The sequence below is a fragment of the Cydia pomonella genome, chromosome 12, assembly GCF_033807575.1.
Source record: "Cydia pomonella isolate Wapato2018A chromosome 12, ilCydPomo1, whole genome shotgun sequence".
In the NCBI taxonomy this organism is placed as follows: domain Eukaryota; kingdom Metazoa; phylum Arthropoda; class Insecta; order Lepidoptera; family Tortricidae; genus Cydia; species Cydia pomonella.
The window spans coordinates 19,058,203-19,086,192 of NC_084714.1; the positions used below are offsets into that span (position 1 = coordinate 19,058,203).

The following is a 27,990-nucleotide window of genomic DNA, read 5'->3' on the forward strand; positions in this document are numbered from 1 at the left end:
GTGCCTTTATAATTAATCATAATCTATTTTAAAGTTACTCGTCAAACTGCTAACGTAGTTTGTTGGCGTGACAGTGGCCATACTTTACAATTTTATACTACGCACCTAAAAGAGTCAAGTAATAAGTACCATAACATTTAAGTTGATATCATTCTATGCTATGCTAGTTGTTTGGCCTATGAAGATGAGTTTTTTAGAGAAGTCTAGACAAAATTAACATTTGGACAATTTGAGAAGTTGACAACATCTGGTGGCGAATAAACATATGAAGATATGGTGATGAGCGTCCACATTCAAGAAGTTAAAGGAAAGGGGACAAGATAAAAAGTTAGCGTTTTTGCACGTGGACAACATGTCAACGTGGACGAGTAAGCAAGTTTAAAACAAAAAGAATGTAGAAAAAGTTGACTTAGAAAAAGCTAATAAATTCAGTTGTTGACTTTCAAAACTATTTTTTTATTCACCATTGATATTAAATTTTTATCTTACAATGAACTTTTACAGAGTCAAAGTGTGTTGTTTCCATTTTTCTTCTGTTTCTATGTTTAACTCTGTGTATTAAAACAGACTGTATAGATGCATATTTCCATATTTCAAAAGCTTCCAACGCTTTTAACTTATTTTTACATGAAAGCTATATATTGAATAACTTCCTTAAGCTCGTATCACGCATCACCGTTTGCTTTGATTGATCTACCCTAAGTAAAGAAAATACGTGTCGTTTTTGATGCTTCAGCTGTGCGTGATATGAGGAAAAGTATATTTTAACGACGAGAGGTAAGAAGCAAAGATGTTTGCAGTCCTGACGTAGATATATTAGCATTTAGATTATGTGCTCGTCGAACACATGGCGTCATGAGTCTTCGTATTGACGTGTATCGACGATGCGATGTTTTTAATATTCCGGTTAGATTAAAAGAGTGTTGATATTTTACTTTAACCGATCAATTAAAAACGACAAGTATCTTGTTTGCCTGTTAAATCTGTTTATAGATTACAATTGTTCGGGCGCTATTTTGTAACAACAATTGAGAAAACAAGTTGTTTACGATTGCCACTTAATAAACGTTTACATAATTTGAATAAGAAGCACACCTTGTTCACATGACAAAAATAATAAGTCTCGGATCTAAAGTTTATTATTGTGTTTTCACTTCTTCTTAAAGTACCTGTTCACAAAACAACCTGTACCAATTTCTCCGGAGGAATCGCTGAATCCTGAGTCACAGGCTTTGTCCTAGTTCAGGAAACAGAGGCTCAATCCTAATGGAACTGTTACAAACCTAAAATAAGTTTATTTTGTAATTTAATGTAAGCCTCACATTTTGTATTAGGTTTCAAGTAAATAAAGATTTATTTATTTATTATTAAAAAAAAAAGTTCTTTGTGAAGATTCCTAGTAGGTATGCAAATTTGGAACAAAATTGCCATTTGGGAATTCGGATCGTTGGATTGAATTTTCCATGCAAAACGTTAAACCATTGCCGTGATAGTTTGGAGGCACAACTCAATACCACACGTTCCGTCGGCCCGAAAACTGGCTCATCTGTATACATGCATAAATTGTACCACCCGATCCCCACAATATGACAGTTCAGAGCCTCTATCCCCTGGCGCATGTTAAAATGCAAATGAAGAACACTTTTTTTCTCTTTTAAATCGTTCTAGTCGTAATCGAGATCGACGGGTAGTCACGTCTCTAATATATTTTTTAGGGCGTCGTAAAGACATTGAATGCGAAATCTTTTTTACTCTTACCAACATGTGCTGACATAAACCAATTTCTGGGTTGTAAATTCGGGTTTAATCGAGATTGAGGCTTGTTGCGGCGTGTTAAAGTCCAGATTTGATGGTTGGTTAGTTTGGGATGTTGGTAAAAAGTGTAATTTGGAGGCGGGGCGCATTGTTGTATCATTTGGTTCATTAATTGCGTTCATAAGTTCGACGGCGGCCGTTTTATCGCCGGCGCAGCCGCGCCGCTGCTCGCTTATGCAAATGTAAGCGCCGCGTGTCCCTAATGTTGGCATTATAACAATTTAAGAAGTAAAACAACAATAAGTATTCCTAATATTACGCAGACCTTAATCTCGTAGCATAATGTATTGCCGTAACCAAAAAGTGGTCAAGTATATTGCGCGACCAGGGTTCCGCTCAAACTTAACAATGAGCTCATTTAGTGGTAGCTTTTTATTAAAACAATATTCACGCCCGTGCAATTAATAATTAGCCAAGAAAGGTATTACAAAATTCTCAATGTTGACCAGTGTCATTGTCACTTGGCGTATGTAGTCGCGTCCATGTTCACATAAATGTACGAATCGCATCGCTTCAATAAATAAAACGGGTTAGAAACCTTCCTTTTCATGAACAGCATCAAACTTAACAAACTTCCCTCTCATTTCCATATTGAGGTTAAACGCTAGTCATAATTTTCAAAAATCAGTCCCAGGCCCGTTAATTTGGACGAGACCGCTCAGTTCTCGTTTTGATAAAGCAGTGTTACATTTAATTATGCGGCGAGGGTAGACTGGGGATTTTTGGCCGGAGTTTTATGTTAATTCAAGCCCCACGCTCCTCTATGCTAATGGTCGAATATGAGAGGCGAATACATACGGAACCACTATTTAACCCTGAGCGTGTTGAGTCAACAATTCGACGTAAGTGGTCGAAATATGCAGATTTATAAATACAGACAACTTTGATTGAATTGCATAGACAGTCATTGAAGTACTTTAAACGTGTGTGTAGTCATCTCAACTTGTTATTTCAAAAATAATTGTACAGTCACGTTAAATATAATTATATAACTTCACGGTCTTACGTACTTGTAAAGTTTGTGGTCAAATATTTTTGTCGCCTTGTCCGGGTCGCAATTTTTTAATCTTAAATAAGTAGATTGATAGGAAAATTATTTTTTTTATTTTTTTTATTTTAGTATATGGAAAACCAACAGCGCTATATATATCTAGAACTTCCAATAGAATTACAGAGCCAATTACAGGTTCTCACTTATAAAAATACAATAAATTATAAAAAGTTTTTGCCCATCTTAATTTACACATACAAGTTCCTACAGCATAAGAACAGATCTATATATATATATATGATTCATTTTTACAAAAAATGAATTAAAAAAATAAAAAGTAGTTAAATCCTGTGAGTAGGTACATATTCAACAATGCACCGAGCCTTGTCCTGCGCCAGAATTATTGTCACCCATGAAGTGTCCAATTAATTTATTTTTTATTACTGCTATGCTATCATTATATATGTCGATATCACAATTTATAGAAACTTTATTTAAACTCATGCCTGCCCTGCATATGAAACTGTTTTATAGATTAAAAATTATAGAAGAAAAAGACCTCGGTCTCGGACAGGCACACTATTTGCAATATTCACCGCTATACCGCTTCGTAAACGCCTATAATTTTTAGGTGAATCCTTCTGATATAATATTTTTACCAACTAAAGTCGAGTTTTATTCCAATATTCTTCATTTGGAAACGTTTTGCCTAAAATAGATTCTCCGATAATAATGAAATTCGTCTTTGCATTTAACTACATCAATTACGAGACTTGAAGAACTTATTGAGATATGAATTATAATTTGTGTTACCAGTATAATAATAGGTAGTATAGAAAATACTGTCGTTTCATCGCTAGCCCATTTTCACAGGATTAATGTATAGCAGACTTAATTAATTAATTTTAATATAATACTACTAACGTAAACCCTCATTCGTTAATTATGTCTGACATTTTATTAATTATTACTATATTGTATAATCCATCATCCTAATATACACTTTCATAGTCATATAGAAAACTACAGATAATAAAATCTAATAGAATTAAATTCACAATAAAAATGTTATAGATAAAATGTATAGTTAGGGTCTGATGTTTTGTGTCATTTACGAAAATACGAAATTGTAAATTCTGTATTGATTGATAGTCTGCAAGACAACCGCACTAAACTCGACGCGTATGCGTACGCATTTACGCAGCAAAATGTATTCCGAGCACGCAATGCATCTGCGTATACGCAGCGGTAGTTTTCAATTAGGTTAGTCATTTAAGAATTATGTGAGCGAAAAATTGTATTTAGAAATTTTCTTTCAGACAATTTAACACATACTTCAGTTAATTGATGCGAATCTCGTTGATACGCACGCTTAATGATGGCGTATGCGTATTCTTGTAATTTTGGAATTCATACACGTTCGTTCATAAATCAACGAATGAGGGTTCAGCATAGCTAAAATTCATCATCAACTTACCGGAGGCGTCCACTCGGCACAGGAAGATCAGGCAGCACAGTAGAGCGATGCGGTGGAGCGGGGAGCGCCGCTCTCGCATCTTACCGCAGCCGCGCCGCGCCTGCGCAAGCAAACACGTGACAACGCGCACGCCCCGCCCCCCTCATCACCGCGCGGCGGGCGCGCGCGACATCCAATACCAAACCTTATACTACTTACGATAAAGTTTATATTCAACTAACGAAACTATACACATCACAACCGAGTTTTTGCCACTTAATCAAACCTAATTATATCACAAAAATACGACAACCGCTTCGATGATTAAAATTTTTCGAAATTTATTCCTTATTTAAGTAATTGTATAAGATTTTAAACACGTAGACGATGAAGATTTTTTAAAATATTTACAACGATTTAAACACGATATTTTTTATTTGTTATAGGTTAGGGTGAAAAGTTAGCTAAGCAAAGGGTTTCACTGCGCGAGTTTTATTTGGAAGCACAGTTAGGTTGAAGCGGCGGCGGAATTTCAACCATATTCCATTGTTATAAGCACTATTTTGGTCTTCTCAACTGCACTCGTGTCGGGTAACACTGCACTGGCACGTTCGTCTCAATTTAATATGCACGGGTTTTTTCTCAATAAAACACATTTTTGTCGTTTGCAGCCAGTATCATGGACGCCAATTTTCTTCCTTTACACCTGAAAACATAAGGAACCATGTTGTAACTCAGTCGGCCACTGAGAGACAACAAATTTACGACCGTAGGAGTTGGAATGCGTTTTCATAGATACACTGTGGTATATGGGTTTAAATAAATAAATAATGTGGGTAGATTGGCAGCCGGCTGTTCCCTTCATCCTTAGACCGCTTATGGCCACCGAGGCGGGCGGACGTGTGACTGTTACCTGTTGCCTTATTCCACTACCTTCGGTTAATACTGAGGTGTAAATGCCATATACACATTTTTTTCTTACTAGTTTTTGACAAAAGAAGTAAAGACAAAGAACTACGTTATATTCTTGACATCAACCACAAAACGCGACATGAACAGACTTCACAAGTTTCGAATCCACATTCAATCCAATCCTACTCAGAATACTAAGTAACAACTATTCGGAACAGTATTTGGTTAAAATGGACAGCTTTCCATTCAACCTACCGAGAATTCCTAACCTAACCTAAACATGTAACGTACTTAGTTTCCAGTAGACGGAGCGTCGAAACTCGAAGTCTTTGAAATTAATAACACTAAGTGAGATACGCCTTTAGAGACACCAATATTGTCTCTGCCAGTACCCGCTGAGAAATGGTATTGCGGACGTCTAGAGCATTTAATAAAAGAAAAGTATTTCGTTTGCGGCCGCTACCGCCACAATTTCATTTATACTGATAAATACATATAGCGCGTAATACTTTTACTATCTAGTCGCTTACAAATATAATACATTACACATCCAATATACTGGTAAGTCTCACTGCTGGGCACAGGTATCTCATGGACGAGAGGGTTTGGTATATGTGCCGTAAAACCCCGTAACTATAGTCCAAAACCTCTAATCTATGAGCCAAAACTAACTCGAATATCTTATTTTAGGGATAACTATTAGTTTAGGTGAGATTATAACTTGAATTAGCCATTTCTAAGGCGAACATTGTTAATGAATCAGAGAATAAACTCAGAAAAAATCGAAAACATCATGGTATGGATGCTTAATCACGTATTAAACTTATGAGTTAGAGTTGTATTATTGGAATAAGTTTAGTATAGTCGGGTATTTTTAAGGTGCCCGTTTTACTTACTAAGCTGGTTGTGGTAGTAAATATTTTGACCGTTCTTCTGCCTCCTCATTTATGATTCAATTAGTTCCTCATACCTAACGAGACGTTTAGGACACTATATATTTAGTCAAAAAAGCTAAAGATGTCCGAAAGTTACATCGTTAGTATCCTTTATTGTCTCAAGAGATATCTAAAAAAATAGTATTTTATTTCGATGAATCGAATGATGAACCTTAACGTATCTTTACATTGTTTTCTTTTACCAAAAAGCCATTGGTAAACATCGTTCAAAATTGCACAAATCATTTACCATTTCCGAAAATCTCTTAGGTTATATTGTTACGATAGATTGCTCATAGTTTGAAAGTCATAGGCCTAATCTAACCAGCCACGACAAATTAAGACACCAAACTCAACGTAGGTCCCTTCAATTTCGTCAAATAAGCAAAGTTCGCGCACCGGAGATAAATTTCGGAGGAAGATAGTTCCTCCCGAACTAAATATTCAATGATAGGAGGGAGTCTGCAGCAGTTTGCACAACTTATAACTTCAATAAGAACGGACCAGGTGTGACCGGCGATGCTCCGAATAAAGCTATTTGCATAGAACCTAGTAGAATTGGTTTAGGTGATATACTCGTAACTTCGTTATTATATACTTAGTGGAAGTTCTGAAGCAACGCTTTAGGCCCTTTGGATCTCTGCATACTTATTGTATGTATTCCTAGGTATGTGTAAAACCGAAGCCTGTCCATTTAGCTTTTCACTTTTATAGACATATTCAAATGCACATATACACCATATGTTAGCTGATATCTGCGTCTTGTACAACAAAGTTAATGTAAATAAGTAGATGTATAGAATGCATTAATTGTTCCTAACTTTTAAATTAACAGGCCATTACCATCACAAGTTAAGTAATTAAGATGGAGATGCGACATCCGGCATCAGCAGTGATCGATGAACCATCGCCAACACAGACCACTCATGAGCCTTATGGCAATGGCAAAAGGTCTAGCTATGGTCAGCTAAGTGTGTTTCTGGATGAACATTGCTCCTAATAGCAATCAGACGGCGTCAGTTAATATACTAAATAATTTGCCTCTTGCTGAAGTACCGTGCGTACCAGAACTAATTTGTTTTTAAATATATTTTTAACACGTTTTGAAATCGAATAAAATCACGTAAAACGTCTAAATCAGTGTACCTTATTATTAATGTTTTTATATACCTATTATAATAACAAGCACGAGTAGATCCTTGAATTGTGAATCTTATTATTATTGATTTGAAATTGGATGCTTGTTAGTATACTGAGAGTAATCCTATTAGTATATCAATATCAAATTAGGTTGAGAGTTAGAAGTCGGAAAGCTTCCTTTGACCCTATTTATAAGAGTTACCTTTTCTGAGAATGTACACGATCGTGTTCTTGTGAAATCACTTCTTTTGAATCGTTAATATGATTTTATCCCATCATTTCAACAATTTCAAGTGCTAAAACAAATGCGAAAATAGAACAACAATTTGCCATTTACACAAGATAGCCCTTAAAACAAATCCCATAGAATCCAAATTAGCTAGATTGAGTGTTTAACATATGATTGTATCGCGTGAGTTAAAACAAATGTTGGCAGCCTGTCACCACGTCAGGAAATCCATAGCTTTGCGGAATATCAGTAGACAAATTCAGAAACCGTAATTCAATACCAATTCAAATAAATATAATCGAGATACTCGAGTACTTATCTTAAGTCATTTAATCAGAGGCTGATGAAATTAATTATACGCATATGGAAAAAAGGGAGATTTTAATGTATTATAGAAATCAAAAATTTGTGTGAGTAATTTTCAAGAAATTATCAGATAAATGTCATTCCCGGCTTTATCCCTATTCATACAGCCATTGTTTTTTTTTAGAATTATTTAAAATTCATAATGACGCCAACGGTTTTGTTAACATACAGGACGTGCGAAATCAGACTGTGCAAGACTGAATTGCGTTTTATACAATTTTACGTATTATTGATTGTGTATGGTTTTTTATACTGTTTTTGTCTATATACCGATTGACACGTTTAAATTTTGTAATAAATCCAGAGACTATTATTTTAAGTAGATATAGATGGTCTCAAATTAGACTCTCCACTATCCTGTCTGTCTGTATGTTCGCGATAAACTCAAACACTTCTGAACGGGTTTTCATGCGGATGCAACTATCAATAGAGTGATTCTTGAGGAAGGTTTAGCTGAATAATTTGTTAAGGTTTTGTGTAAATCTGTGCGAAGTCGAGGTGAATCGCTAGTATCGTACAAACAGATTAACATATTTAAAAAAAAGAAGACATTATTTATTTCATAATACAGATATACAATTTACAGACGAACACTTTAAAAATAACGAACACAAATCAAACTTACAACTAACTATAAAACTAAACAAGCAATAACTAGATACAATTAAAATATTAAAAATAAACTAAATATAAAAAACTTCCCCAAAATCACCCGCCTCCGGAAAACTCCCCAAAATGCTAGCGACATTCCCCCTCTGAATAGCCAAGCCTAGCCTCTGGGCAAAGAACGAGCCTGCCCTAGGGTCGCCCGAGACGCCTACCAGTCGAACCGACACTTCCTTAACAAATTTTTTGGTGTCGGTCGACCAAGGACCCAATGTTTCCATTGCAAGCGCCTCAAACTCGTATTCGTTCGTTAAGAATGCATACTTGCGGCGCTTGAGTGTCTGTGCCTGGTCCGCGGCTGTCCCAGGCTTTCGAGCAGATCCCTCAACGTGGGACGGGGCCAGCGTATCGACGCAGGTGGCGTCCCACGCTAAGGGGTGACCCAGGCTCCATGGCACGAGAGTGCAGCCATCAGGTCTTTTGCCGTCAGCCGCGGAGAGGCCTGATGGCTCCAAAGTCGCGGGAAGAGAGGCGGTGATGAGGGCGCGGCGGGTGGCATTTTTAAAAAAATGCCATAAATAAAAAGTAGATGGAGGCAACTCTTACCTACTCGTATATCTTAGTATAATTATGTCACCTAATGATGACCCCGATCCCTAGTCATTAGGGACTAACCAAAAAGAGATAAATATAATTAATCTTTCAAAGGCTGGTAAAGGCTGGATAGAGTGAGATAAGATACTAAGTATTGCAAAATGGAAGCTTCTTAAAATATTTCCGATATAATTCTGACGCGTCAAACACTCATTCCAGAATAAAGCACCATAATACGCCTAAATGTCATTTCGCGTCATTTTCAAAGGGAGATTACACGGGGATTTCGATGTTTCGTCTTTTTCGCACGGCTCCAGATCCGCAGGTGCGACAGAGATAGCTGTCTAATTACGTAGTTTAGACGGATTAGTTTAAATGACTGGTATTACGATGTTATGTGCTTAATAGACCAATTGCTGTTCTAAAGCGGTAGGATATAAGCTGAATTAGGGATAATGAGGTAGGTAAGTATATACAGAGTAAAGCAATATTTAGCATATCAATGAACAAACTACATTACTATGAATGCTGTTCACTCTAGCCCCCTGTTACATTTATGACCAATAAAACGGATCGCTTTGTGGTAGGATTTGGAACGAAATTCGCGACAAAAACTTACTATAATTACAGACTCAAACCAAAATGACATCGGAAATATTTCATCGTCACCAGCATATATATTATATCCCATTGCTGGACTTCACAAGCGGTACCTACGAGTACGTTCTGACCATGGTAGTTCATTGCGGATTGGAGAAATATTAATAAATAATATTTCATATTCATGAGGCAAAATTTTAGTTTGTTAGCGATATTGCATTGAAACTGCCATTCATTTTTAACTACCTATTTTATACCTGGTATGAGTATTTTATAGTTAAAGAACATTGCGTTTAAATTTCAGAAAAATGTTCTGAATATTTATTTAATTAGTCTTTATTGCACAATACAAATGGCAGACTTATTGCCTTAAGGTATTCTCTACCAGTCAACAAATGGGTTAAACCAGAAAGATTAAGTAGGTGCTGTGTATTTTAAAGTACAAATATGTTAATACATTCAAAAACTCTTCATTGCACAACTCATCAAAAGAAAATAAATCAATTTGTAAACTTTTTTTAAAGTTTTCTTATATTCGATTTCCTTTTCAACTTTCTCTAGTACACATTGAATACACAAACATCTTTGCAAGCCCAAGTTTCAAAAATATATTTACACGACCTTATTTTCAGTGTCTCAAAGGCGTGTAAATATATTCTCGGAACGTCCGCTTGAGACGTTTAACTCGACTGTACCAAAGAAAGTGTAAAAACGCTTAAAACCGTAATTAAACTAGCGACATGCATGCGTAATCACGCATTCGCCTCTAAGTTATAAATTCGTGCTGTACTCGTACGGGACTAGCTGACACAGCCGCAAATGCGTTGCCGTTCGGCTTTCAACCAAAATGTAGGGTTGTCGGGGCTATAAAAAAATATTTCTAGTGCTGATTTTGTTATTATTAGGAGCTCATAGTGAAATAAAACTGCTGGGCAAACACTTTCCCGCTTTTTCAAGCCAGTTACTCATTAATTTTCAACAAAAAACGTCCGTCAACTCTAGCACACATCATTCGCTTCGCACGTCGCTCGGATGTTTGAGCGAGACAACTCTATGCGCGTATTACAACGACATCTCGCTCGCACGTCGGAGTGACGAATCTGATGCAGAGTGCCATGCGTCTATGAAGCCGTTCTGTGTACAGCGCCATTTAGCTGTTCGTAAATCAAGCGTTATTATTTAGCTATACTTGCCGCAAAACTAAGTTGCGAGTCAGGTCGTAAATTATCGGAATCATGCTATCATTTTTGCACTTGCACGCCTTTAAAATTTAAGTTAATTTAAACTCGTGCGACAAGAAAGAAAACCTAGAACTAAATACAAAAGACTTCCCCCAAATCACCCCGTTCTGGCGGGGTCGCTAGCGGCGTTACCCCTCTACACCGTCAAGCCTAGCGTCTTATCGAAGTTATATGGTTACAACTCTAGAATTAAAAACCTCATATTATGTAACATTTGCACACAAGCAACACTAGGCATCCCTGCTAAATGGCGCTGTTCGTAAATCAAGCGTACATTCTGCAGCGGATTACGCGCCGTCATCAAATCACGGCCGCGCGTGTTTGGCCGCGCTTTTGCGATTTTTCGTATAAAACTTACACGAAAATGTTGTCAGTGGGCCTAAATATTTTTGGAAAAATTAACATTTATTATTCTACAGGTACAGGTGCAAACTAAACCGGACCTTAAAGGTCAACTATTAAACTAATTAATTAAAGTATCGTAAGAGCTACTTTCCTTCCTTCCTTGGATGCACTTCATTGATTGCGTCAAACATTGATTGAACATCAAACAAATATGAGGCTAATTCGATGCACTTGACATCAAAACGATGTCTAACGGCCCGATTCGAAGAATGAGATACGATAATGATAAGTTCATTTAGATATCGTTTGTATGTCGTATAATTGACAGAAGCAGCTTGATTCGGGCAACCAATGTCACGTTGACGTTAGAAATATCGTAGATAGATCTTATTGGGATCACAGCGGAATCGAAATAAACGTCAATTTTGACATGTCGTTTAATTATCGATCTTTTAAAGATATTTCCAAGATCTTAAACGTGTCTTAATCATTCTTCGAATCGGGCCGTAAATGATGGAATTTAGTTATAATTCGCGCGTTCATTTCGCTCGGACTTGTCCGTACATGTATTAACGCGAGACGCACGGGCGGACGAGAGCGAAGGCTTAATATAGAGATCGTTTTGATGTCAGATGTAAGCTGGAATTGACCTCAATTTTGATGTGAGTACAGTAAAGCAACTTGCTAAATACCCGTCCCATATAATTTCTGCACCTGTATCAGCTGGCTTTGCAAGGCTTGCTCACATTTTCTCTCGTATATGACATTTATTTAAGATTCAACAATCGCTTGTGGTATTTCCGGACACGACCTTCAAGAAAAGAGCGTATTCCCATCTTAAATGCCGGCAACGAACTTTCAACCCGTCTGGTGTTACAGGTGTCCATGGGTAACGATAATTGCTTACCATCAGGCGATTCGTCTACCTCAAATTCATATAATCACAAAAAAAGTTTACAATAGTTTCAGACAATGCGTTTTATAAACATGTACCTACTAAAGGAGTATGCTCAATCTATTTGGACGGTTTCAGACTAGCGTTTTATACAAGCGTACGTGTATGCGCGTGTAAGCTCGTATAGACCAAATTTAGTGAAAAGTAACGCGCGTGTTTGCTCGTCAAACCAAATGCTGGGAAAAGTAACGCGCGTGTTATCTCGTGTAGACCAAATGTTGGGAAAAGTAACGCACGTGTTATCTCGTATAGACCAAATGTTGGGAAAAGTAACGCGCGAGTAAGCTCGTCAAACCAAATGTCGGGAAAAGTTACGCGCGTGTTATCTCGTGTAGACCAAATGTTAGGAAAAGTAACGCACGTGTTATCTCGTATAGACCAAATGTTGGGAAAAGTAACGCGCGAGTAAGCTCGTCAAACCAAATGTTGGGAAAAGTTACGCGCGTGTTATCTCGTGTAGACCAAATGTTGGGAAAAGTAACGCGCGTGTTATCTCGTATAGACCAAATGTTGGGAAAAGTAACGCGCGTGTAAGCTCGTCAAACCAAATGTTGGGAAAAGTAACGCGCGTGTTATCTCGTGTAGACAAAATGTTGGGAAAAGTAACGCGCGTGTAAGCTCGTCAAACCAAATGTTGGGAAAAGTAACGCGCGTGATATCTCGTACCGCAGAAACGACCATATACGCGCAGAAAGGTACGCTAGTCTGTAGTATGCGCCCTTATTGGCGCTTTATACTTTACACCACGCTATTGAGCGAGTTTTAACTACGCATACAAAATCAGAACAGCCCCCTACGATCACGCTATTTAGTTGTAAACTTTTATTATCATCACGATACATTATCATAGCCATACTGAATAATACCTATTTCAGCGATATCGGAAAACGTTAAAGTTTTATGTACGTCTGTTAAATTTTATTGTGAATATCTTTTAATCTCTGTATGCTTAGCTTGCACGTATGGTCAGCCATTAAAATTATACGCGAATGTGGTAGGATCATAAGGATTTACATTTCATAGTGCATACTGAAAGGTTCCAGATGCCATACAGGAAAAAGAATGTTAGGAATGAATGTTGATGGACGGAGAGCGGATGGTAGACCCAAAAAACGATGGATGGATTGTGTGAAAGAGGATATGAGAAAGAAAGGAGTGAGTGCTGAGGTGACGAAAGATAGAGGAGAATGGAAGAGAAGAACATGTTGTGCCGACCCCACATAACGTGGGATAAGGGCAGGAGGAAGATACTGAAAGGTTCCAGAGCATTACTTATACAGAGTGTTTATATATAGTCACCTGTAATAATTTACGGGGTGAATATATAGGTCATACTGAGCCACTTTTACTATGGGACCAATCCCGAAACAGCAAAAAAAAATTGTTTGTGTCATACATTTTGGCTGGCTGACCTTGAAATTTTGTATGGGAGAGATTTTTTTTTCACGATTTCGGGGTTGGTCACATAGTAAAAGTTGCTCAATATGACCTGTACATTGAGCCCGTGAATTATTGCAGGTGACTAAATAAACACCCTGTATTACTTATAGTCCGATTCGATATCGGATGTCGGATAGGTGCGACTATAAAGGAAAAAAGTAAAAAGTGTCGTTTTATATATTTTATACATTTAATTATTGTTTGTTGTTCAAAAGAAAGCTTTAAGGCGTAAGTAAGCGAATATCATGTTTTTGAATATTTCGTACGTATATATAAAAAAGAAAGTAATAGATAAAAAAGTAATTGATAAGTTCCTTCAAACACGATATTGCCGATTGTTAGAAGCAATTTTTGATATTTGCTTGTGTGCAAAATGGGTTATATTTTTAAGTTCGTGATTTTTTTGTATCGAGCGAAAATCAAAAACTCAGGTTTCGAATCAATAGAGTCCATTGAGGATGACCTCAAGTTTGGTAATTAAAATTTTTGACAGCCGTATTGTGATAAAAAACCGGGCAAGTGCGAGTTGGACTCGCTCACCGAGGGTACCGTACTTTTTAGTATATCTTGTTATAGCGACAACAGAAATACATCATCTGTGAAAATTTCAACTATCTACCAATCACGTGTCACGAGATACAGCCTGGCGACAGACGGACAGCGGAGTCTTAGTAATAGGGTCTCGTTTTAGCCTTTGGGAGCCCTAAAAAGCGCTACGACTTTTCAGAAACTCCGCTCCGCTCCGCTTCATACAAAAACAAAATGACTTGATGCCACAGAGAATTTTCTAGCAGCTGTTTTTCTTCAAAGATCATCCGACGTCCGATATCGGATTGGACAGTGTGAAAACGCTCTTAGGTGTGTACAGGTAACAATAGAAGTTGATAAGGTCGTGGTTTTCAAAATTATTTGAGCACAACTTTATTGTTAGGAGCCTGTGCAGATCATCTTGACCACCTTACCTGGCAGGCTACTGTAGCTTACGGTGTCATATATATAAATTGGACTTAACAGATATTCGTATTTGAAATGATCCTGTCTTTTCATTTTTTCAGTTTTCCGTTGTAACGTTTTCCTTTAACACTTTCCTAATTTTCACAGTAACTATACTCTGTATCAGTTGAGGGTAGATGAAAACATTACATGATCTAATATGTAAGTTAAAGTCAGGTCGTTCAATGACAGATCCAAGCGGTTTTGTATTTGGTTGGTTAACCAATAAATAATGTGACTACCCGAAAATGTACAAATTGTTTGTTTAATTTTATTTCAATACCTAAAGATAGAGAGTATAACTACTCAACTACTTTTCACACTTTTGCAGCTTACTTGACACGTCTTTATTTCTTAAAAAGTTTAAACCTAATAAATTTTCCTTTCAAATTACAAGCAACGGTCAACTTTATTATTCCCGTATTCCATTTACCGCCGGTTCAATTCGAATTCGAAATATAAATAAAATCACCAAAGATCCAGAACTAATTCAATTGACCTAAAAATATCGCCGTCTCGCTCACTCGTTAGCGTTAAATTGAATCAGTTGCATTAATTTCCTGTCAACAAGCGAACGGTTTAAATGTTGCGATAAATAAAAAGTGGATTTGCAATAACAGACGATCTGTATGAAAATTCAATATCCGCTGTAAAGAGGAATGCAGCTACTACGTGGAATGAATTGTTATTTTAGTGCGTCCAAGGAAAAAGGAATAAGTTTTTTGTGACTTTTTACCCCCTTATTCATAAGACTACCGAATTAAGCTAAATTGTGTTTTATCCCTTTCTATACATACATTAGTAAAAATAACAGGTAAAGACAAACGATTCATAGCTAATATAGGCCAGAGACGTGTTTATGAATAACGCCATTAGACTTCAATTAGTACAAAACGTCAAGTTACGTAATATAATTGTCAAATAACATAATTTTCTAAAATCCTCTTAATACACTGTGTAACAAGTAGCGTTATTAGGTTGAACTTTGATTTCAAACAGTGTCAAGTCAAAAATTATATACCAATAGAATTTATACACCTATCCTGTGTCCCAAAGACCTCCCCTCCTGGGCAAAGATCACCCCTTCTTGCGTCAGTCGCCAAAAAATGTGTCGAGGTCACCCCGTAATCTCTTTTTGGTTTGCCTGGGACAGACTCTAGTTTAGTTTACATTATAATATAAAACAATAGTTTTAGTGCAGCATTCTCCTAGTTCGTTAAGGTAAACGCATTTGTGTCTTGTTTATTTGAAGTCAGATGCACCTATATTAAATTGTATTTTTTCATCGCACCCAACTTTGTAGCGTAGGTTCCATTTTCCCAGTCATCACAGATATCAGCTATGGCTTCTGCTCGGATGTCCCTTAATCATTTAGCGTTTACGCTCCATCAGTTTTATTTATTTTACCGAGAGCCTGAGCCCCGCGAGGTTTTGTCTGAGGCGGCCATTTTTCGATTTGTCACGTCTCGCCTTGGACGAGGTTTTGTGCCGATAGAATGCTGTCTTGTTTGTTGAGTTTTATGGGGAGTTAATTTAATCCAACTTCTATTTTTGTACGCAATGTCTTCATCTCCATTATCTTTCAGCGACTTCGTCAGCGAAGCGGGTCACTCACGCGTTCCGTTTTAACATATTTTATTATGTTTGTGTCTCACGGAAGTATTGTTATTAGAAGAGCTAGGTAGTTGAACTTATTTCCTAAGTACTGGGTGTAAGCTGTAGTTAATATGCATCAAATTGCTTTTCTACAATGTTAATATTCAGAGAGCAAAATGAAGATTCGTATTGAGAAGCGTGACCGCATCCCCTTTCCTTTTAACCCTCCAGGAATCATTGTTAAACTCAAACTACACGACACCAACTCACGCTGTAAGCCAACGCGGTCCATACTCATCTACGAGACGTTTGCATTCGAATCATCCCATTACAATGACAAAGATCCGTCAACAAAGTTATGGTGCGTCAAAGTTATTCCGTGAATGGGGAAATTCTGTAGTAAACACGCTTACGGCTCGCCTGAGTGACTTGCAAATCCCGAGGTGACATGCGCGTAGCCGGCCCTTTTAAAACTTTTACCGATTTATTGTTAAGATGCCCATATGTACTGTAGTATTTCGAAAAAACAACCACAGGGACATAATTCCAAAGTTGGAGCGTTTGCGGGAGGGTTTTTTCTGAAACCTTAATTTATAAAACATTTAAAGAATCAATTGACTGTTTGAAAACAGTTCTTATTTTTTTAACACAGTGATATTTTTGAATAATACCTTCATAAAGTGTTGATCAACCCCGTTAAATATTAACGGCATTTATTCAAGAAAAAAATGTAACTTATCTACTCTCAATTCACCCGAAATAACAAGTCAACAAAATAGGTAAAAATATAAAAAAGTTACACCCATTCACTCAAAAACCCTATCCAATATAAACTGTCGTGAGTCACACTAACATTAAGCTAATGTTACACTTTAAATCACATATTTTGAGTCACTCGCGCGATATGTTTCAGAGAGACAAGTGTTCATTTTCAAGCACTAACACTGGATGTGCAGCGGTTGTGATAGCCGCGCGCCGCGTACTCTTGGAATAACCTCAACACACCTTCCAACTACACAGTTCTAAATACCCTTCTCAGTTTCCTCAGACTCTAGACTCATCCCACTAGATAGTTCTAAATACGATATCTCCATCGCTTACGCCCTTCTGGAAAACACGGTGTTAATTTAATCATTCTGTTTGCTGATTAACATTCCGAATTTGCATCGTGATGGAGTCAAGTTCTGAACTTGTGATAAACAGACGGATCCGTGGAAAAACAAGAGAAGGGGGAAGGGGGAATAGTTTGGTGGAATAATAACCCAACTACCTGAAGTTCTGACCCGAGGAACCGCAACGGTAAACTTGATCTACATTGCCATAGAGAACTTCCGCGATCTCAACGATTTTCCGCTAATATTATACTCGTAACCAGAGTAACCAGAACTCTATTTTCAACTCCTACACTTACTCTGATATTAGCTGAAAATCGTTGAGCATTACACTTTTTGTTTGCCGCGATATCTATTGTCGAATAGCAGTACTGAGAGTTCCGCTACTTGATGTTAGATGTCGACTGCGAATATAATAATCATTTTGGTACCAAAACTGATGTATGGAGTAAACACTCTATTACTTCTTATTTCCCTATGACATTGCCTATGATGCTAAACATTGCTGGACGCTTTTATCAAGGCTCGGAACCGGTTTATTCTTCATACAAAAAATACCGGTATTATTACGTTCTTTTTCGTTCTTTGGTTTATTATTTCATTTTTAATGGGACTATCTAATAATGCGAAGTTGTTGCCTAAAAACATGATCCAGTCCTACGTAAAGAGTATAAAATAATTAAAAATATTGGGCTATTTTGGGATTTAAACATAAACCGGTTCCGAGCCCTGGCTTTTATCTTGTTAGGAATTAGATATTGACAGCTGTTTAGTAAATTAGGTTTGGTAAAATCACTATCTATGTATGTATAAAGCGATGTTTGGTATGGTAGGCAATCTCCTTTCATCAGTACTATGATTGGTTGAATTTCAGCTATTCGTGTTAGTTAGTTGTATACATTAAATAATAATATCAGACTACGAGAGACCGCACGGTAGCGTCACCCGAGCGTCGGCGTTCAGTCAACTCTATGGCTGCTGCTCGACACAACGTTGGCGTAACTACGCAGCGGCAACATTTTCCATAGCACTGACTGAACGCCGACGCTCAAAAGACGCCAGCCAGCTGTCGTCTCTCTAAGAAATTTTTAAACAACCTTCTATTGGCAGTCTTTAAAGATAACCTCCTCTGAAGTAGGATTATTTAATAATTGAATCCAGATAACATTTATTTTCAGTTGAAACCAAAAGTTATGATGTGACCTATGACATAAAAATATGGCAAGTGGCAGAGTATTAGATCGTTACCCACGTTTATGATCTTTAGTATTGCATGAATGGGGTCCCTTCGCCGTAATATCGCCCTTTAAGGTGCCAGATGGGCTAGTAAAGAAATTATGGGGAGCTGGTACAGAAAAAAATGCAAAAATCATAATCCGGTTTTATTTCTAAGTCAGGTAAAATACAGCGGCTGGACACAGTGCATACGCTCGGAAAGACAACAAAGGATGTTAAAAAAACTAAACTGGCGTAACAAATAAGTTGATTATTGTAGTTTATCATAACTTAAATGTACCAGATGGGGTAGTAAATAAATTATAGGAAGGCGAAGGGGAATATGGAGCAATGCAAAAACCATAATCCGGTTTTATTTGACGAGTCAGGTAAAAAAGAAATGCGACTCATTCGCCACAGTGGTCAACGCATACACTCGACTAGACAAAAAAGGGTGTTAGACTTATGTTTATAAAGCGGAACGAGAGCGTGACAAATACGTCGATTTTTGTAGTTTATCCAAACTTAAATATAACCCCGAGAGGCACGTATTGTGCAGAATAAAAACATTTACACTGAACAGTTGTTTGCGTCCCCGCTGTTTGCTCTCGCCGGCTTAGGGCCCGACGACTTGTAATGTTTGATATTTTATACGTACACAGATAAATACACGATTGGGGACTTAAAGAGATACAGCTCAAACGCAATAAAGCTTCGTTGCAGGAATGGGATTTATTAAAAACAAAATTCAAACAAATGTTTGTGTATACAGAGAACGACATCTTCAAATCCCAAAGAGCGATTAAAAAAATATTAGGCATAAAATCTTAATATTCATTTCACCGAGAAACATAAAATATTAATACACTTTAAATAACGTTCATAAATAAGCAAATGGGCAGTCATAGCGCAATATTACTGCCCATAATATTAAACGAAATTTCGGTAAACAGTCTGAAATTAAAACGAGCAAGAATTGAATACATTACTTATGAAAAAGCCGTTTGTTGGTGAAAATAGAAACTTAACGTTACGAATCCCAACTAGGTATGCGAAATGGAAGGCATTTGCATATTTTATTTCATTTTAATTGGATTTTGGTATGAGAAGGTATTTTACATCATATGTACAACATTTTGTTGGTGAAGTTATTTCTATTTTCTGGCTATTTTCACCACAATATAGCGCGAATGAATTAACTTTTTGTAAAATTAAATACAAAATCCAACTGCTAGCCAGATGGGATTAGTAACCACCGTACGCGTTTTACGTTGGGTTGACTTTAGTTTGTTTAATCTTTAATGTAAACAGTACTCGTAGGTATACTCTTGAAAAGTAACATTAATTCTTGTGTAAAATTAAGCCGGAAGGTTAAATAATTAGTTTAATTTGTGTCAAATTCTACAAATCATTAAGTTTATTTATTTCGACAAGTACGCCTAATCAGGTTGTTATACTAAATATTATAGTTTGATTATATTGAGATATTAGATTGGTAAAAAGAGCTCATATGTAACATTTCAACACTTAAAAAAATCTGACTATACATCTATATATTTTTGTTTTGCTATCGCTAGCTATTTCTATTTAAGTTGTGAAATTTCTGGTGTTGCAGGCGTCCATAGACTACGGTGACCATCAGGCGGGCCGTAAGCTTGTTTGCCAACGACGTGGTATAAAAAAAACTTGTGACTTGCTGACATTACATCCCCCTATCATTCCATTTTTTTTCCAATTTACGACCACACTAAAAGCACGGTGCGTTTTAATCCAATAACAGTAATTATGTCCGTATGCGTGTCTAACGCCTCGCCATAAAAGTTTAATTCCATTTTTATTTGCCGTTGACGTCACACACAGCACGACATCACACACCATTGACACTTGAATGAACAATAACGCAGTTGCGGTATTTAATACGTTGTCACTTGGCAGATTACGCATTTATGGCTTCTCTCTAAGCTGTAGACCTCCCAAACCACCATAACTACGCCATTTGAAAAAAGAATTTTGAGTCGGAAAACCATACAATTATTGAACTTGCTTACGAACGATTCTTTGATAAAATGAGTGACGTTGGCTGTCGCATTACTACCGCGATTATGACGTTCATCCCGTCACTCATTTCATCAAGGAAAATGACATATACAGCGGCGGCAACAACGACGCTGCAATAGTAAAGGGGCCCACTGATTAACAGTCCGGCGGACTGTATCGGCCTGTCAGTTAGAACAAAAAGTTGACAGTTCTGAACACCTGACAGGCCCATAACGTCCGGTGGACTGTTAATCAGTGGGCCCCGTAATACAGCTGCAGTTGATACCTGAACGTCACCCCTATTTTGTATCATGGCGAACCTGCATGGTGCAGTCACCGCGCGCACTGGCCGGTAATAAAATAAAAAGTGCCGTTTTCGCACGTCTTTTGTTTTTTCGGGTGAATTTTCTCGACAATTTTTAGGCGAATCACAACACAACTCAACTTACATTTATTTATTGTTATATTCAAATCTTAAATTGTATAATTGATGAAATTTACTTAGTACATAACAGCCTGCCTCTAACGCGGGTAAAGATTGTATGTATGTATAATAGTTTTAAGTTCTGCTTGTGTTTAAACCTAATCCAAGTCTCATTTGTTACTGAATCGAGGCTTGGGTTAGGTTTCGACCCGAAATCTAAGAACAAACGATTTTTACAGCTCTGTCTTATGGTTTTTCTTGATATTCGCTGCTGAAGTTTTTATCTGTTTGGGCTTGGTGAGCCCGCGTAGCCCGCAGTAGCACCCGCTGCCGGAATTCATCGTTCGGCTCGACGTAGATAGGCATTCGAGAACGTTAAGGCCAGTGACGATATTTTATTGGTTTAGACTCGCATACTGACGGATATTATTTTATTGTACATATTTTTACTGTTATAGTGTTTTACTATAATTACCTAGTTTTCATTTACTACCGCATTAGTTAGCCAGCTGCAATTTGATTAGGTGCAGTAAGTTTCCTTTCAGCTGCATGCACTTAAAACCAGTAACGCTACTACTGAAGGTCGTTGTTCTATCAGTCCTTAATCTTTTCTTAACGAAGCCGTTTAATGTTGAAACTGCAATCTACATATAGAAATTACACAAAGATTTTACATGTGTACTTAACAATTCTCATCATATTTATCCACCGGGTTATCAATCTTACCAGGAAACTATACCTCAGATCTGTTTATTAACTCCAAACTTACCTATAACTTTCAACACGAAATTTATTTCCGATATCGCTCCCCTAACAGTCTTAGCGTAATTCGAAGTTTACCCAAATTCAGATATCGCCTCACGCCCTCAGGACTCATCCGTGACCTCTAACAGAAACGCTCCCAGCTGTCACACAACCCATATGGCTTTAAGACCTTTAGATATCCCGACATATATTTACTCGGCGATGCGGTTGAAGCACGGCAAACTAATGCTTATTGACATACGTGTAAAGCGCGGTCTGATTGAATGTGGAAAATATCACGTTCGTAGCTAACTTTGACAATTAATGGGCCGCCTAGTATGAGTTTGGCTTGAAATTAGTCGTTTCAGAGCGATACTGGCGACTCCTTTGTTTTGTATACGCAATTCTTTAAACTAGATAAATTTAAGATTATAACATATTTAAATAAGGTCAATTGCAGCCATTCCATCTGCGGATTTTTCGGTACAGGACCGCTTTTTATCACACAATAGTATACGCTTGTTAACTTCATTGACAAAGCGATTGATAAAGATAAGATAAAGATAGTTTATTATTCAAGTAGGCATATTACGATGCGCCTATGAACGTCAAATAAAGCTACACCGGCTCTAACCCTACACCCCTGACCCGAGAAGATTTAAATCCCCCCTCAATTGGAGGAAGGTATCCCAATATGGACCTGAAAAAACTCGGCGGGACACACCTTTTCAAAACATTACATCTTATAATTACCATGCATTAAATAAGAAATAAAAAGCGGCCAAGTGCGAGTCGGACTCGCCCATGAAGGGTTCCGTACCATTTATGACGTATTAAAAAAAACTACTTACTAGATCTGGTTCAAACCAATTTTCGGTGGAAGTTTGCATGGTAATAAAAAAAAAAAAAAAAAAAAAAAAAAAATTATTTATTTCAGATCAAAGATCCATATTATGTTAGTACTTATACTCTAGACTTAATAACTATGTTAGTTTGAGAAAACACATAAAATAAAAACAAAAACCAAATAAAAACAAAAAAAAAAACTTCCTATTTGGCCCTTCCAATGGCGACTTCGACCCAGTATTTTGTTGTAGGGCAGTCTAGGCTTTCCGACAATGTCCTGAGGAGGCTATTGCCACTGCAACGCACTCGCCTAAGTAATGATCCAACACGCTTGCGTCTGATTGCGAAAAAGTCATCACTTCGCGCTTCCGCAAACATGCTAGATGCACTACAGTGCTTGGGCAGTCGCAACAGCATCCTCAAGACATTGTTATACTGGACCCTCAGTGCGTTGTATGCCCTTTGGGTAAAATTTACCCACAGACTGCAATAATATCAATAATAATATGTAATGTATATCATATATTTTTTTTAGATTTTTATTCTGTTATTTTAGAAACCGCGCTGGATCGGGACAGGTGGCGTTCTCTCGTTTCGGAGGCCAAGATTCTTTTTGGATCGCTGAGCCAAAGCAGTTAGTTAGTTAGTTAGTTATTTTAGAAGTTACAGGGGGGGGGGGACACACATTTTTTCACTTTTGAAGTGTCTCTCGCGCAAACTATTCAGTTTAGAAAAAAATTATATTAGAAACCTAAATATCATTTTTGAAGACCTATCCCTAGATACCCCACACGTTTGGGTTTGATGAAAAAAAAAAAATTTTTAATTTTTATGACGTATTAAAAAAAAACTACTTACTAGATCTCGTTTGAACCAATTTTCGGTGGAAGTTTGCATGGCAATGTATATCATATATTTTTTTTGATTTTTCATTCTGTTATTTTAGAAGTTGCGTTTAACACCTGCACTTCAAAATTTAAACGAAAAATATATTTAATTAAACCTACAACAACATAAAAGTGACCCTAAGTGCTCAGTGCGCAGTGTTCAGTTTAGTGTACTCAACGCAAAGCATAGTCTAAATAGATTCGAATCCGCGCGCAGCGAATTGTTTCGATTCGACATCGTTCCGAGTTCCTTTACTTACGCCGCGCTTATGAAGGAGATGGGCGATAATACGCACGGTGTCGACTTCGACACTGAATCGGACACGGCATTCAAACCTACCTCCACGTTGGTACTACGATCACCGCCGAATAAATGCGCATCAAATCCTGATTTGTCATCGGAATTCCGTAAACGTAAATATGACAAAATGACAAACATATCAGAAGATGTCGAGGAAATGATCGAGCGTAAGTTTTCAAGCCTCCAGGATAATATTACTGCCACCATAAACACAGCTCTGGCCGCTGGCTTGGCAACCGAACTCGCTAAAATTTCCAACACATTGAGCCAAATTCAACTCGATATTCAAAAGGTTAATCAAGACAACACGGCCATCAACCAAACGTTAGATGAAGTCAAGAATCGCCTGACACAAGTTGAGGATTCACTTCAATTTACCGGCTCGCGTCAGAGCTCTTATGAGGAAAGGCTGAGTACGGTAGAATCTAGCATGTCGTTATCACAAGGTCAGGCGGATCGTATCCAGACTCTTGAACGCACCATAGATAAAATGGAACAACAATCGCGAATGAATAACATAGAAATATGCAACATGCCTGAGAAGCGCGGCGAAAACTTAATTAGTATTATCAGCGACATAGGAACCGCTATAAAATTTACTTTTACGCCCAGTGACATTGTCTCAATACATCGTGTACCACACGCCGACCCCAGCTGTATTCGCCCGAAAAACATAATAGTGCGTTTTACCTCAGTTATACTACGTGACAATATATTGGCTGCATTTCGCCTTGCGAAAGGACTCAATACTTCACAAATAAACATTACTGGGTCTCTGCAAAAAATATATCTGAACGAGCATTTAACACTTAAAAACAAGCTGTTACTACGACAGACTCGCGAAGCAGCCGCGAAGCATAGCTTTAAGTATGTATGGGTTCGACATGCCACTATATTGGTGCGCAAAGATGACACTTCACCAATAATAGCTATACGAGCTGCCCATGAGCTGAGTAAGATATCGCCGAGTAGTTCCTGACCAACATGGATCAAGATTTTTCACTAAACTAAATACGTGTTGTGTTTTTTCCGTTATGGTAATCATATACCAGTGCTGCAGGCATATAATAACTACCTATTTAATATTAAAGTCGCAAAATTTGCGCGTGGGCATTCCATTATTTTCGTTTAAATCTATCCTATACAACAAAATACGTAAGTACCTAATAGTAATGAGCAAGGGTGTTAACTTATCAGAGATCATTATCTTATTGCATTACAATGTTACATTATTTGTCCGTTTTAAACACTCCGTCTATAAACACATTTATATTATACTTCTATGCAATAATGGATAGTGTTTTCTCAGTTTACTATCAAAACTGTCGAGGTCTCCGTACTAAAACAAATACTCTATATATGAACATTTTATCGCACAATTATGACGTAATAATTTTAACCGAAACATGGTTATGCCCTGACATAGCGAATAATGAGTTTATAGATACTCGGTATGTAGTTTTTCGAAGTGACAGGGATCGAACGGGCAGCGGGCGCGGCGTTGGCGGCGGCGTGCTTGTGGCGGTGCTGCGCGAACTTGGCGCTGTCGTGTGCTCTCCGCTGCCCGCGCCGCCGGGCCGACCAGCGATTTCACCGCTCGTTGATAACATTGTAGTTGCTCTGCCGCTCGGTACTCACCACAAACATATTATAAGTGCGGTGTACATACCTCCCAAACAACCCACCATAACATATGAAACTCACTTCGAACAACTGCAAACTCTGCTTTTACAAGCAAACACAAATAGTTATTGGATTGTAGGCGACTATAATTTCTCGACCTTGGTTTGGAAGAACTGTGGTAATTTCGCAACTCTGTCTCCGGGTGAACGAGAATCTAGTCACCACAAGTGTCTTATTGACTTTATTTCTGTATTCAATCTCACACAATATAACATACATTTTAACGAGCGCGGTAAAATCTTAGATCTATTTCTCGCGAACAACACTGGCTGCACAAGCGCACTTGCCCCCCTCGCACTCGTTCCCCCGGATGCCCATCATCCCCCATTCTACGTTCTTATGACCCTACCTAATTCCCATAATAAAGCATTTTTTCCTAAACCAACATATAGGTATTGTTTTAACAAAGCTGATTATACTAATATTAATAACGATATTGATAAGATTCCATGGTCGGACCTCCTAATGGACCACTCGGCGGAAAGTGCCGTGTCATTGTTCTATGAATGCATTTATAAAATTAAAAAGGATCACGTTCCTTATAAGAAAATACACTCAGATAAATTCCCATGTTGGTTCTCACCTGCATTAATTCACATATTTAAAAATAAAAACAAAGCGTGGATCAAATGGAAAAAGTACCACAATTTGATTGACTATGAAGTATTCTCAAAGTTAAGAGATAGATTTAAGACAGAGACAAAAAAATGTTATAAACGATATTTGGAACGAGTGGAGGACAGTATACACGACAACATAAAATACTTTTGGTCCTATATTTCTAATCGAAACCATTGTTCTGATATACCTAACACTATGAAGTATCAAAATATAACTTCAGATAACAAAACACAGATTTGTAATATGTTTTCAGCTTTTTTCCAGTCGGTCTACCAGCCCTCTACTGTACCAGAAAACTTTGACGTTCCCGAAAATAACCCAATATCTAATATTAACATACACAACTTGCACATTTCAACCAGCCATATTTCATACGAATTAAACCATCTTGACTTATCAAAGGGACAAGGTCCGGACAATATTCCCCCAATATTCCTCAAATATACAGTCAAAACAATAACTACACCTCTCGCTATTTTATTTAATAAGTGCTTGAACGAGGGTGTCTTCCCTTCTATATGGAAAACTGCAAACATAATTCCAGTGCACAAAGGTGGTTCCAAAAATAACGTAGAAAATTATAGACCCATATCTATCTTGTCCACACTGTCAAAAGTCTTCGAGAAGTTAGTACATAAACTGATCTACCCAAATTTACATAATCAAATTTTGCCTAATCAACATGGTTTTGTCCAACATAGATCTACAACCACTAATCTTCTTGTTTATACCTCATATTTATTTGAAAGCCTTGACAACAATACGCAAGTGGACAGTGTGTACACAGATTTCAGGAAGGCTTTTGATAGGGTGGATCATCGATTACTATTGGAAAAGATTGCTTATAATGGTATAAGGGGAAATCTGTGGCGCTGGTTCAAATCCTACATAACAAACCGAACCCAGAAAGTAACAATTAACGGATGCGAATCGCATGCTATAAAAATCAGTTCTGGTGTACCACAGGGCTCAATTTTGGGTCCCTTATTATTCACACTATTTATAAATGATATTGGTGCTTGTTTTAAATTTTGTAATATCCTTTTATACGCAGACGATTTAAAAATATATCATACAATTTATGACGAAAACGATTGTACTAAATTTCAGCAGGATCTTGATTGCTTCTCAGACTATTGTGCTGCAAATAAACTTCAGTTGAACCTCGATAAATGCAAACTTATTAAATTTACCAAAAAACGATTATATATTAATAGCTCTTATATCTTATGTGACGCAAAACTTGCAATAGTTGAAACTATAAGGGACCTTGGAATCACACTTGACTCAAAGCTGCACCTTGACTTACACATAAATAGTATAATAGGTAAAGCATTCAAGATGTACGGTTTTGTTATGCGGTCTAGTACGGAATTTCGTCGACCGAATACTTATTTGCAATTATTCAAGTCCTTAATTCGCTGCCATTTAGAACACGCTGTCGCAATTTGGAACCCTTACTATACTAAATACTCGGAGGCGCTCGAAACAGTCCAAAAAAAATTCTTAAATACTATGCACTTTCGATGCTACAAAAATAGATTACCCTACCAGCAGTTACTAAAAAAATATGATCTGTTAGATTTAAGGTCCAGGCGAATGTTGCTGGAGGCAATGGTTTTATACGGCCTCTGCAATAACCACTTTGATTGCGTTGCCCTTAATAATAAGCTGAGTTATAAAGTGCCCAACCGTAGTAGACAGCGAGAGACGCGCCCGCACCGGCTGTTCGTTACCGGCCGCTGCCGCACCCACGCTGGTGAGCGCGCTCCTCTTCGCAGGCTCGTTCATACTTACAACACACATTTTAACCATGTGGATATTTTTGGCTGCAGTACTGGTGTATATAAAAAACTTGTAATAGATGTACTTAGAGATAATAACTAAATGTAACATCTACTGATAT

General features: G+C 37.5%; 2 protein-coding genes across 6 annotated transcripts in view; one reads left to right on the forward strand and one right to left on the reverse strand.

Moving 5' to 3' along the window:
- Positions 1 to 27,990, reverse strand: part of LOC133523806 (tyrosine-protein phosphatase Lar) — a 701,140-nt gene that overhangs the window by 316,588 nt on the left and 356,562 nt on the right. For all 5 annotated transcript variants that reach the window (XM_061859542.1, XM_061859541.1, XM_061859540.1 and 2 more), the window contains exon 5: positions 4,284 to 4,383. In XM_061859542.1, coding sequence (XP_061715526.1) covers positions 4,284 to 4,383 — 100 coding nt within the window. The remainder of the gene's footprint in view (positions 1 to 4,283; positions 4,384 to 27,990) is intronic.
- On the forward strand, positions 23,589 to 24,774 carry LOC133523792 (uncharacterized). The gene has a single exon (XM_061859522.1). It carries the CDS (start codon positions 23,749 to 23,751, stop codon positions 24,757 to 24,759), a length of 1,011 nt encoding a protein of 336 aa, XP_061715506.1. The 5' UTR covers positions 23,589 to 23,748; the 3' UTR covers positions 24,760 to 24,774.

Excerpts from the sequence above, each read along its gene's own strand:
- LOC133523792 (XM_061859522.1), top strand. The coding sequence starts at position 23,749 with ATGAAGGAGATGGGCGATAATACGCACGGTGTCGACTTCGACACTGAA.